We start from the raw sequence: 13,254 nt of genomic DNA on the forward strand, positions 1-13,254 counted from the left end.
AGCCATTTGGGAGCCAAATTAAAACCCCTTAACATCCCGAGTTTCTAAGGACCCAATAACTGTGTCACACTTCCTAAGTAAATACCAACAGTTTCCAGGATGTTGAAGAAAATAATAAACAGTAATGTGGGTTTTGGTTTTTTTTTTTTTTTTTTTTTAAGCAGGGGGCTGTAGAAGTCGTTATGCCAGTTCTGTGGATTTAGCCCCGTATTTCCGCGGTGGTGCTGGTCGTCAGGGTGGATCCTCAAAACCCATGCCCTTGTCTGCACTTCTGCAGCGGAGGTGCTTATGTGGGGCAGCAACGTGACAATCCGTGGAAACGCCCTTTGTGGGGTCGACAGGTGCTCCTGGGGGAACATCGATTTCCAGCCTTCTCTGCTGCACCCCGAACCCCATCCGGCCCCCGGCCCCAAACAAAGGCGGGAAGAGGGTGGGGAGGGGCAGTAAACGCCGAGCCGGCCCGAACCCGGCGGCCACGCCGCGCTCCGCTGCCAGGAGGCGGCAGAGCCCGGTCTCTGGGGATGCCCGGGCGGGTGCTCACGGCTTCCCGCTGCGCCGAGGGGGGTCTGCGGCTCCCCGGTGCCCTCCGTTCGTCCCTGACCATAGCCAAGTTTCCTTGCGATGAGTGTGGGCAATTAATAAACTCTAAGGGAAGTGAATTGGACATTTCCTGGCTTTTGAGCCTTTGTTTGATTGTTTCGGCAGGCGAGGGGAGGGGGTACGCTGGGGACAGTGAGGTGGACAAGAAAGGAGCTGGGGGACCCACCGAGTTGCCTTTTATTGCCTTTGCAATTGCTTTACGGCTCGCCCGTCCCGTGTGGTTTCCGCAAGGGCGGCCTCCTTGCAGAGGGTGCCCGGCGGGTTTGGAGAGCCTTGTGCCATCTGGGCTGCTCCAGAGGCAGGTTCAAGGGCGGAGAGGGTGCCCCGAGTCATTTGAGGGCTCAGAGGACTTTTGTAGCCCAGCCCGAGGGCTCCAGTGGGTGCTCAACTGGGAGGAGGAGGGTTATCAGCTGACAATGAAAGAGGGAGTGGGGAGTCCTCTCTAAAGCCGGGGCGAGGTGAGCAAAGGGGCCCACAAAAACTGCATTTTAGTTGAGCTTTGACAAGGCCAGAAGTGATGAGGACTTTGGGTTCAAGGGCTTTTTCCCAAATCAAGCTCGCCAGGTGGCGACTAGGCAATGAGGTACCCGGCCACCTGCCCGGCTTGCACTCGGCAGGGACCAGATCCCCACCATCTAGCCCTCAACGCTGGTGACCTGACCTCGTGGAACCTGCGACCCAGCCCTGGGGCCTTGGGTGCCAGGAAGCAACGCGCAATTCTCAGCTGTCTGAGAGCTTCTCGGAGGGTTGCCTCTGTTTCCCGCCCTTCTGAGCCCGAGCTGAATCCTCAGACTCCACGGCTATGTGTGAGGCTAAGAGTAACCAAAAATGTGCTTCTTGATAAAGTTTTTGATCCCTGTCCCATGAACATGGACTTAATGAGGATTAAAAACAAAGCCAAACATAAAACCCCAGAAGCTTGGGTTATGTGACCATAATTGAAACGTTGGGGTTTGTTTGTTCGTTTGTTTTGGACACTCAAGAATTGGACTCATCCCATTTCCACCTGACCTTAGTGCTTAAAAGCCCTTGAAAAATTACGGCTCTCTTCACTTCCCCACTACGAAAATATAAGTTGAGTAAAATTGACCTGTCATTAAATATTATCATTTGGTTATCAATCATTTTTACCCTCAGGGATGGGGTTTGTTGGAGAATGGCCTCTGACGCACGTTCGACAATTAAGATTGGTAATTTCTTGGGAAATGTCTAACTGTTGTCTTTTTTAAAATGCTTAGAAGGTCCACACAGGAAGCAGAAACCCCCCTACGTGTTCACAGTTCGTATAACCGCCCAATATTTCTTTATGTTGGCTCCAAGATGTGCTTCTCCTCCCCTTCATGCTTTATCCTTTAGAATGTTTTTGGATGGGGGATAAAGGAGGAGGAGAGGTTGTGCTTTTATTTTTAATCTCAAAATTTGTGGGTAGTTTCTCCCCATTCTATACCCCTTCCAATATCTATACTTCAATATTTGAAGAAGCTGTTGAGATAAATCAAATAGTGACACGTTGACGGATTTACTTGTGTAAGCAATATGGTTGACATATGGCATTGTTATTTATGAATGACAGCATAAATTGTATTACAAAGTCTATTGCAATAATACTGCAGTTTATTGGAAAGCTGCTCGCCTGTCACCGGTATTCAGCCTCCCTGGATGTAGTTTTCCTGGGAGCCCAAAGGGTAACGGCCCTCAAAATAATTAAACACATTGATGTAAGCTAATGTCTTCTGTTTTGGGGGTTGTTTTTGTTTTTGCTTTGTTTTACAGCAGTAGAAACTCTCCCATCAGGAAAGGAGACAAAGTAAGAACAATTAGTCCTCTTACTTTTGCAAAAGCACAACCAACCACTGTCGCCTAGAAATGTTGGCTTCTATTTTTTTCTGAGTCCCTAATGACAAATACACAAACATTTGCATCCCTAACACTAAACTGCTGGTGAGCATTTATTTTATATAGACACTTTTTATAGGCCCAGTTACAGAACAGTAAATTTTAACTGTAGAAAGAAGTTCTTTTAGCAGACTAGAGAGGGCCTTATCCTATGATTCTCCCCACCTCCACTAAATCTCCCCCTTCTTAAAAATGGTATTTAAAAGTTACAACATTAGCTGAGATTTTCACGATTTCCCTTTCTTTTACATCACAGATTTCCCCTTCTTTTACATTACACTTCTTTAAACCTCGGACAAAGATCTTTTGTTCTAGGTGAGTTTTATGGGGGAGGGGGGTCCCCCACCACACATGTGGTCCTTCATGGGTCAGGGGTTGCCCAGCCCAGGAGTGGCTGAGAGGCTGAATCAAAGGTGACCTGCAACTTAATATCCTGTTGATGATCTTGTTGAATTTATGAGTCTGTGATACAGAGGATAGTGCTGAAATCCTGTGAAATCCTTTTTTTTTTTTTTTGTCCAGTGTATATAGACAGCTGTTTCCACATTTTTTCCCCTCCCATCTCTTCCCCCATTTCCATCCTTTTCCTTAAGAGGAAAGTTAAAAGTTTGAGTGGTATGGTCACCGAGTGTTTCTGCTTTCCAATTCAAAGATCGCTTTTGTTTGCTTGTTTGTTTTTGGTTTCTCCTGGCCAACGAGATACACCTGTGTGTGTGTATGTTGTGTGTGCATTTGCATTGTTTTTATGTATATGTACACAAAATACTCATCATAGTCAACCCTTTACAGAGGCCCACAAACCGCAACAAGGTGTTCAGTGAATGAGTGCCCGGGTATTTGATGGGATTTTCTGTTTTTTTGAAGACAACCAGAATTCTCTATTACACTGTCATTGTCTCCACTTGCCGGGAAAGGGACGCCAGCCCTGGCACCCAGGGGCCCGCCATACAGGGCCATCCACATGCAGCAAAGCCTGGAGTCTCGCTGGCCTAGCCTGGCGCAGGCTCTGTGAGATCTCCAAAGAACAATTTTGGAAAACTTACAAAGAGGGTACATGTTTGCCCGATGGGGACAGTTGTGGGTCCCGAGAGTCTGACCCGGACACGGCGGGCCGTTCTAGAAACCTGTTGAAAAACTGAATTCACTCACAGGGTGCGGAAGTCAGCTTCGCCGTTTTCCTTCGGCCAAGAAGCGCAAATGTACTTTTGAGGCAATGACTCTGAAAGCCTTTGCAGGTTTTCTCTCTCTCTCTCTCTCTCTCTTGCTTTCTTTCTCTCTCTCCCCTTTCCTTCCTTTTAAAAAAACAGAACAAAACAAAACTGTGTCTTGAGGCAAAGGGGTTTTGCAGTTTGTAGAGAAATAAAGCGCTTCTAAGAGGGGACGGCGACGTGACTTTGAACTTGGCTCAGCTCCTCCGTGTCGTGCAGAGGGAGGAGAACTGGAGCCCGGAAAGAATAGCCAGGAGGGCCCAGCCCGCAGGGTCTCCGGCGGGAATTAGCTTTCCGCCCCACCACCCGGCCGCGCGGCCCCCGGACCCTGGGCCAGCGAGCGCCCAGCGGCGCCGGCCCGAAATGGGCGCTGCAAAGAGGAATGGAAGCGAAAGGAGAGAATGGGGCGGAGAGGAGAGGGGCAGAGGCGCGCAGCGGGGGCGAGAAAGTGCGGAGGGAGGAGGACTTGAAGAAGTCTGATGGCTTGGGAGAAGGAAGGGAAGTGAGGTTTGGAGATGTGCAGGATCGCTATTCTCACGACCAGTCTCTAAGAGAATATTTTCTTTTGGAAACACTTTTGGAGTAAGCTTTTCCAATTCCCCCGCCGTACATATTGATGAATAAAATAAGCAAGTGTGAAAGGCTGTGCACCGGGCAATTTTATAGATTCACTGTAGCAGGGCAGCCTTCCTGCCTGGAGTCCGTCTCCGTCTCCGTCTCCGTCTCTCTCTCAGGTCCCTCTCCGCTTAGGAGGGCAGTTTGGCATTTGCCTCCCCCTCCCCCCGACATAGAGAGAGGTGTGTGGAGAAGAGGAACATTTCCTCCCTTCAGAGAAGTCGAGAATCCCCAGCTTTCAGGCAAACTCCCTGGCTTTCAGACAAAATACCCCGGCCTCCTTCCTTCTCTCCCACCCCCCTCCAGGCAGGGAAGGGGGACAGCGGGAGGGCATAGGGCCACTTATGCGAGGGGCTGCGGCCGGTCCGACCTTCAGAGAGAGACCCGCTCCGGCCGGGAGAGGCTGCCTGTGCCGGCGCGGGAGAGCCCAGTTCAGCCAGCGATCGCCGGCTAGAGTTGTCTTCCCGCGTTTTTGTTGATTGCATTTCAACATGAAATTTTGAAATGCGTGTGGATTATTTTCTCTTACTTGAATTTTATTTCAGCTCCCAGAGATTTGTTTAAGGAAAAAATAAAAAAGCAGTTCCCCACGCTAGCTAGGCGAAGGCGCTGGCCTCAGGCCTTCCATTCACACCTCCGCAGCCTCCGGGCCCGCCGGTCCCTCTCCGGTTACCTCCGGGGCGCCAGCTTTCAGCGGCAGGACAGGAAATGTCCGCAGCGGCCAACCGGGGGCCTGGAGAATGACCGGAGCCCCGGGGCCGCGAGGCAGGCCCCGCGCAGCACGGGGAGCAGCCTCGGGCCCGCCACCGCCTCGAGGGGGTGATCCCCGCTCCTGGAGAAGGCTTGATAAATGTCTTCTAGAAGGTTTAAGCCCTACCGGTCTGGAGATTTCTTCTCTGGAGGCTCTGAGCCCGACCCTCGGCCAAACTGCAGCCTGAGCCTTGTCTGGCCGCGCGCCTAGGGCGTCCCCACACCTCCGACCCTACCGTGGCAGAAGCCCGGGCTTCTGGGCATCCACCCCGAGGGTGACACCATCTTTAAACCACTTCCAAACAACCACCTCCCTCGCGGGGGCCGCTGCCCAGTGTTTACAGCCGTAATCAGAGGAGGACGCGAGCGGCGGGGGGAGCGGAGCGCGCTGAGCCCCGGCTGGGGGCCGCGGCCGGGGAGGGGGCGGCGTCTGGGTGAGTGTCCGGAGGGTGGGAGGAAGGGGCACGGCTGGCTTTCTCTAGGCCCTCCATCCCGCACCTGTGTTTTCAACACCACAGAACAAGTTGACAAAGTGTGTGTTGGGGGGATGGGCGCGGACAAGGAACGTGCCAACCGGGCAGGAGACCGGCCCCCGGGCCGCTCCCCGCGGCGCCCTCCAGGGGCGGTGGAAGGGGGAGGCCCGGGTCTGCAGCGTCCCGGCACGCAGAACCTCCCGCCCCGCGGCCTGGTTGCTAGCCGGGTTCTCGAGCAACCAGGGGTGCCCGCCAGGAGCGGTTCGGGTCCCCGGGGAATCAGTGGTCTCTACCGAAGGGCGCGAGAGCAGGGTGGCGTCCCTTTCGGGCCCAGCCAAGGGCGCTGTGACCCCGCGGCCCAGCCCCGCGCGATGCGGGCCGCCCGACTCCGGGGAGCGCCGCGGCCGGCCGGACGAGGAGCCGCAGCACCAGGAGCGCGGGAGAAGAGCGGGAGGCTGGCAGACCCGGCGGGTGCCACCAACAGCAGCAGTCGGGGAGGCGGGGAGCTGGCGCGGAGCTGGAGGGGCGCTGGGGAGGAGGGGCGGATCGACCGCGGGGCGGGGTCGCCGGATTGACGGGGCCTCAGCGGCCAATGGCGGCGCCGGGAGGGCGGGCGGGGCGGGAGCCGCCGTTAAAGGGGCGGTGTGAGCGGGAGGCCCGGCCTGAAGCCCGAGGGAAGGAGGGAGACCTGGGCGGGAGGCGTGGGGCCGAGGGGGGAGGGGAGAGGAAAAGGAGTGGACAAAAAATAAAAAATAAAAGGCTGCGGCTTTGGCGCCCACTGAAATAAACAGAGGCGGAGGCGGTGGCGAACGGAGTCCACCGCAGCCGAAAGCGGGAAACCTACTTCGGTCTCTTCGCGTTTGCTCGGGCTGCGCACTCTGCTGGGTCCTCGCGGGTGCGGCCGCCCGCTCCGGATCCAGTGCCCCGGGCCGACCGGCGAGAGGGAGGGAGCGAGCTAGAGAACACTTTTTTATTGTTGTTATTGTTTTCCAGCCCAGCCTCCTCCCGCCCCCCCGCTTGCCTTCTCCCCTCCCACAGCCCCCTCCCCCTCCTCCCCCGCCTCCTCCTCCCGCACAACTTAAAGAAAGAGGGAGCGGAGCGGCAGCTTCCTTCATCTGGGGGAATTCGTAGCCGCTGCCAGTTTACTACACGAGGCGCAGCCAATGCCAAGCACGGAGGACGAGGAGGGCTAAATACCGCGGCCGCGGAGCCGAACAATACCGCCGCGCGCACGGCGGCGCGGCTAGGGCCGCGGGGGAGGGAGCAGCCGACAGAGCGCGCCGCGAAGAGGGCGCCCGGCCTCCGTCCGCCGCCCCAGCTCCCCCGCCGCGGTCAGGTGGAGCCGCGGGCGCGCCGGGCCGGGGCGCTGAGCGCGGAGGTCGCCTCGGTCCTCGCCTCGCCAGCCTGCCTAGTCCTTGCACGGCCGCCGCGGTCCGGCACCTTGGCCCCGCGGCTGCTGTGATTTCACTCTGCAGGCGCGGCTTGGCGCTGCCGGGCTCCGGGGCCGCCGGGCGTGCGAGCGAGTGCGTGCGCGCGCGAGTGCGCGCAGGGGTGGGGGCCGCTGCGCTCGCCCCCCGTCGACCCCCCTCTCCGCTCAGTTCCCCACACCTCCTCCCGCTCCCTCCTCCCGCCCGCCTCCCCTGCCCTGCCCGCCCCCGCCGCAGCTCCTTTAATACACTTTGGTTCTCCGCCTGGCTTTGGACTCTTCTCCACCACCTCCTCCTCCTCCTCCCGCGCCTCCTCCGCCGCCGCCTCCTCCTCTTCCTCTCCGCGCTTTCGCTCCGCGCCTGGCCGCCCGAGGCAGATCCAGGCGGCGGCGGAGGCGGCGGGCGCAGGAGCGCGGCTCCCGGGCCTGAAGCCGCCACCACCTCCGCCGCCTGCGCTCGGAGCCGGGCGGCCGCTGAACGTACCGCGCGCGGGGCAGGAGTTGGAGCCGAGGAGGCGCGGGGCTCGCCGGGGTCGGCGGGGAGGGCAGACGCGCTGGCCATGCTCCTGGACGCGGGGCCGCAGTTCCCGGCCATCGGGGTGGGCAGCTTCGCGCGCCACCATCACCACTCGGCCGCCGCGGCGGCGGCGGCGGCCGCGGAGATGCAGGACCGCGAACTGAGCCTGGCGGCGGCGCAGAACGGCTTCGTGGACTCGGCGGCCGCGCACATGGGCGCCTTCAAGCTCAACCCGGGCGCGCACGAGTTGTCCCCCGGCCAGAGCTCGGCATTCACGTCGCAGGGCCCCGGCGCCTACCCCGGCTCCGCCGCGGCCGCCGCCGCCGCCGCCGCTCTCGGGCCCCATGCCGCGCATGTCGGCTCCTACTCTGGGCCGCCCTTCAACTCCACCCGGGACTTCCTGTTCCGCAGCCGCGGCTTCGGCGAGTCGGCGCCGGGCGGCGGGCAGCATGGGCTGTTCGGGCCGGGAGCTGGTGGCCTGCACCACGCACACTCGGACGCACAGGGCCACCTCCTCTTTCCTGGCCTCCCTGAGCAGCACGGGCCGCACGGCTCGCAGAATGTGCTCAACGGGCAGATGCGCCTCGGGCTGCCCGGCGAGGTGTTCGGGCGCTCGGATCAGTACCGCCAGGTGGCCAGCCCGCGGACCGACCCCTACTCGGCGGCGCAGCTCCACAACCAATACGGCCCCATGAATATGAACATGGGTATGAACATGGCAGCGGCCGCCGCCCACCATCATCACCACCACCACCACCCTGGTGCCTTTTTCCGCTACATGCGGCAGCAGTGCATCAAGCAGGAGCTCATCTGCAAGTGGATCGACCCGGAGCAGCTGAGCAACCCCAAGAAGAGCTGCAACAAAACTTTCAGCACCATGCACGAGCTGGTGACCCACGTCTCCGTGGAGCACGTCGGCGGCCCGGAGCAGAGCAACCACGTCTGCTTCTGGGAAGAGTGTCCGCGCGAGGGCAAGCCCTTCAAGGCCAAATACAAACTGGTCAACCACATCCGCGTACACACCGGCGAGAAGCCCTTCCCCTGCCCCTTCCCGGGCTGCGGCAAGGTCTTCGCGCGCTCCGAGAACCTCAAGATCCACAAAAGAACCCACACAGGTAACCGCGGGTCGGGACAGGGACGGGGCGCAGAGGGGAAGAGAGGCCGTGGTTGGTTGGCTGGGAGAAACGCGCTGACCGCCAGCCCCTGCCCTGGGATGGGAGATGTTTTTGTGTGTGCGAGAGAGCCAGCAGCTTGCTTTTGTTGGAGAATGAAAGAATATTATTGGGTTGGGTTTTTCCATGTGCGGAAATTGAGTTTTAAATGATCACGGTAACATCAAAGGTATGCTTTGGGTGATGGCAGTTGCTTGGTCTGCTCAGCCCCGGTTAATAATTTCCGTACTAAATAGAACGCACAAAATAAAACTGCTCTCCAACTTGGTGCCCGGGAATCGAGCCTAGAGAGGATTCTGCCAGCTTGTCTGAATGTGCTTTTCTGCTCCGGGTGTGTGCGTTTGAGTGGCTTGTGTGTTTTCCCACTTCTTTTACTCGGGGTCCAAACGTCCTTACCCGGACTGTTTCCCATTAAAAATGAGTCTGGTGTGAGCCGAAGCTGTAAAGCGTTTCTCGTTTTTAAAGCCCATCTCGAGGTGGGTCGCGGGGCTTTATGGTGGGTTCTCAGCAGTTTGTGAAATTCTCTAATGGGCACCAGAGGGTTTGCGATTCCAAACTTGGACCGACAACCGGGTCAGCAAGAGCCCGGGGCAGCGAGGCCCCGCGGGGCAATCGCATAAGAGAGAGCCGAGAAAGAACGCGCCTCTCGCCTCATAATTATTCATCTATGACCAGGTCCCAGCCGAAATCGTGCCAGACGATTTCCTAAAAGAAAGCCAAATGTTTTAGCAACTTCCCCCGTCAATATTTACTCCGAAGTGGGGATGCGCCAGCGGCCTATTGTTCTCTTCCGGGAAGGGAGGGAGCCGAGGTGCGAGACAAGCTTTTAACAAGGTTTAAAATTTGAGAAATCTATTTGCATGAAATGCTCGCTTTCGAGTCCTGCGTCTGAGCGGATGTCTTTAAAAAACAATTTAGGTGCTAATGGAATTTAACGTTAAATGGTCCCCTTTCCAAGTGGAACAATGTTTGAGTTCTCACACCTCTAAATGACTCCAAGCATTTGGAATTCTGGCAACAGGATGCAGGGACCGCCAGAAAATTAAACAGGGAGATTCTGAAAGCCTTTGCTGATCCCCCCACACCCACTGCCCAGCCTGTGCCTCTCTGCAATCGCCAGGTACTGCCTTACCTCTGATATTTATCTCTTTTCCAACTTCTCTTTGAAAAGACTGGAAGTGAGCCTAGGATTATCAATTTGCAGAATTTTGGACGAAAAATACTGGCTCAGTCACTATCCACAGCACAGTCCCCAAACAACACACAACAACTCCAAACGTAATTGCCTACTGGCCCCAGAGAGAAGCCGACCGCAGCCCAGCAGCCTGTGTGATTCTGATAATGCCCCAAATATTTTGTCATAATAACAGCTTCTCCAGGGTGAGACCAACTCGTTAGAAGCTGCGAATCCAAGAAGCACTATAGAAAGGCAGGCAGGAGTGGGGTGCTACCCCACATTCGTCATAAATTTGAGGAAATGCGGGTCAGCCTGGAAGAAAAGTAAAATACGAAATTAATGAGCACGACTGTCAGGTGGCAAGGCAGTTAGTTTCGTCTTGGTTCTGCCACAGAAGGGATCCGCCTTGTTTAAGGAAGCCAGGCCCTTATCGCCCCTCTTTCCTCCTCCCGGAGGCCTGGCCCCCTCCGGGGTGGGTGCGGGTCCCGGGGGGCTCTGGGCGTCGGCAGCAAGCGCCCTTGTTCGTGTCCACAGGGGAGAAGCCTTTCCAGTGTGAGTTCGAGGGCTGCGACCGGCGCTTCGCCAACAGCAGCGACAGGAAGAAGCATATGCACGTCCACACCTCCGATAAGCCCTATCTGTGCAAGATGTGCGACAAGTCCTACACGCACCCCAGCTCGCTGCGGAAACACATGAAGGTACCACCGGGGAGGCCGGGAGGAGGGCGATGTGGCCGGCCTGGGAAGGCGAGGGTTCCCTGGGGCCGCGGGGGGGCATTTCTGGGGGTGCTCCTCCCGGGGGCCCGGCCCCACAGCAGCTGCACTCACACCCAGTCCCCTTTGGTCTCCCCTCCCGGCTTTTGTCTTGAAGGTCCATGAGTCCTCCCCGCAGGGCTCCGAGTCCTCCCCTGCCGCCAGCTCCGGCTACGAGTCGTCCACGCCCCCGGGGCTGGTGTCCCCCAGCGCCGAGCCCCAGAGCAGCTCCAACCTCTCCCCGGCAGCGGCGGCGGCGGCGGCGGCGGCAGCGGCGGCGGCGGCGGCGGTGTCCGCGGTGCATCGGGGCGGAGGCTCGGGCGGCGGCGGCGCGGGCGGAGGCTCCGGTGGAGGCGGCGGCGGCGGCGGGGGAGGCGGCGGGGCGGGCGGGGGCGGCGGCGGCGGCTCTGGCGGGGGCAGCGGGACGGCCGGAGGCCACAGCGGCCTCTCCTCCAACTTCAATGAATGGTACGTGTGAGAGGCCGGGGCCTCTCTCTCTCTCCCGGTCCCCACCCTGGCGCGGCAGCCCTCCGGTGGCGATCGCCCAGGGCACCCTGTGACCGTGTTGTTAAAATTATGAATCTGATTTTTATGATGATGGAAACGATTTTACCAGCAGAAGGATTTTTTAAAGTTTTTTTTTTTTTTTTTCTAAATCTAATCTAGGCATGAAAAGCAAAAAGATCCCTTCCGGAGTCTCTGAAGCTAAAAATATAAAATAAATAAAAAACCCATAAAAAAATTGAACCAAACCCCCTATGCCTTCCCCCATGCGCGCTTTCCTTCCCGCCCCTTTCCCAGGCTTCTGACAAACTGTACATAGCGGACTCCTCCTTCCTTCTCCGACGTGGTTTTAATGGCTTCTTGGTGTATAGAAGTTTGTCCATTTGTAATTCTCTGGATTGCGTTCCTCCTGCCTTTCTTCCCTTCCCTTCCCCAAGTGATGGGCTTTTTCTTTTCTCTTTTTAGTTTCCCCGGTTTCTTTTTAAGTAATGTGGAAGAAAATGGTTTATTTTGTATTGTGGTATTGAATATTGTGTTCCTTTTTATGAGGCAACTTGATTGTAAACTTCATGCAACTATAGACTGGAAAAAACAAGCCGTGCCAAAGTCTCCCTTCTGTTTCTTCAACATGCTGATCCACAGCACTCACACATCACCACCACCAACGCTTGTGAATGTATTTTTCTGTTAGCTGGGTTTACATGTGATGTTTTAGTGCGTTTGCAAGTTCAATTTGTTAGTTCCTGTATGAAAGATTTTGGTGGGGGGGGGGGAATAAACGTCGTGCCGTTAGTTTTTTCCGTAATAACACCCTTCCTTCTGTAAATACCCGTTACCATATTTATCCATTTGTAATTAAATTATGGTATTAACTTGCTACAGAGGAAACAATATTTATAAAGAATGTTTCTTAACTATAAATATGTACAATTGTGGGCATAAACTGTTTCAGATTTTTTATTTGAAGGTTTTAAGTGGTTTGATCATTTCTTGTGATATGTTTTGAGAGTAATGCATACAGAAATATAATAAAATGTGTTGAAACTGCATGAACATACTATTTTTTTCTAGCAAACTTATTCAAAGAAATGGGGGGGAGGCAGCTGAGGGCTGACATGGGTCTGGATCAGCTGCCTGATTGAATGGGAGGCACCACCTCGCATTCTGGGGAGGAAGGTGTATGCCAGAAACTGGGCCAAACTACCCCTTTGGCAGAAAGTCTCAAAATTATTTTCTCTGTCCTTTGTGCGGTAGCTGAGAGTGAATTAAATTTTTGGAAATCCCCTGTAAGGAATGGCGGCAGAAACCTTCAGGGTTTCTAATGGCTCCATTATCTGAGGGAATGCCTTTCTTTCAGCTATTTGGACTGGATTTAAGAGCACTAAACATTTCCTTATTCTTTGTTTTCCCTCTTCCCTGCCCCCTTTCCTTTCCCTCCCTCTGAAAAGCTGAGGTACAGTTATTTTTAATTGCACTGTTTAAAACTGAGCTGAGTACTTTGTTTTTCAACTTGGCTCAATGATTATAGTTTAAGGGCCCCTTTCTACTAAAAGTTTTTTTCTTGAAATTTTAAACAGAGAGCTTGCTCAAGAAATCCTGCTTATCTGCCCAACCGCTGCTCACCAATAAGCACGATGTTCAAGGGAGGAAGGTGACAAATAGACTACGTTTTGATTTAGGAAAGCAACAAACCATCGGCCCCAAATGAAAAGAGAACCTCTTCAAGAATTCAGTGAAATCAAATAGAATAAGCTACAAAGACGAAAATGGCCAGGTGGAAGTGAGTGAGGCAAAGGACGGACCATCAGCTTTCTCTCTAAGGTCTGCAGCCTCACTCCCCTACCCTGCAAGAGTTTCACAGAGTTTTCAAACAAGATGCTCTAAGGAAGAAGGGAAAAATAATTTTAATAATCAAAGGGTAGGAATGAGGGTATTTGTTTTTAAAGCCCTGAGCCATCAAGACATTTCCAGAACTTCCTGAGTACCAGTGTTGCTCAGAGAGGCCCTGGCAGTCCCGGAGTCACCCCCCAGCGGTGAAAAGGTTTGGACGTCAGTGGCGACACTGCCATAGGACTGCCTAGCGGCGCGCAGGGCTCTCCTGGCGGAGGCCGATGGCGCGGCTGGCTGCAGCGGCCGGCGCTTCTCTCCTTCCCCTCTGGCCCTG

The 13,254-nt window shown here is 55.7% G+C and overlaps 1 protein-coding gene across 1 annotated transcript; it reads left to right on the top strand.

Annotated features, from left to right (window-relative positions):
* The first annotated feature begins 7,247 nt into the window (after positions 1–7,247).
* On the top strand, positions 7,248–12,139 carry ZIC2 (Zic family member 2). Its single transcript, XM_032611445.1, has 3 exons — positions 7,248–8,600; positions 10,369–10,532; positions 10,705–12,139. The coding sequence occupies exons 1-3, from the start codon at positions 7,529–7,531 to the stop codon at positions 11,062–11,064; spliced, it is 1,596 nt and encodes a 531-aa protein (XP_032467336.1). The 5' UTR covers positions 7,248–7,528; the 3' UTR covers positions 11,065–12,139.
* Positions 12,140–13,254: the final 1,115 nt, after the last annotated feature.

The sequence above is a fragment of the Phocoena sinus genome, chromosome 18 (assembly GCF_008692025.1).
Source record: "Phocoena sinus isolate mPhoSin1 chromosome 18, mPhoSin1.pri, whole genome shotgun sequence".
Classification (NCBI taxonomy): domain Eukaryota; kingdom Metazoa; phylum Chordata; class Mammalia; order Artiodactyla; family Phocoenidae; genus Phocoena; species Phocoena sinus.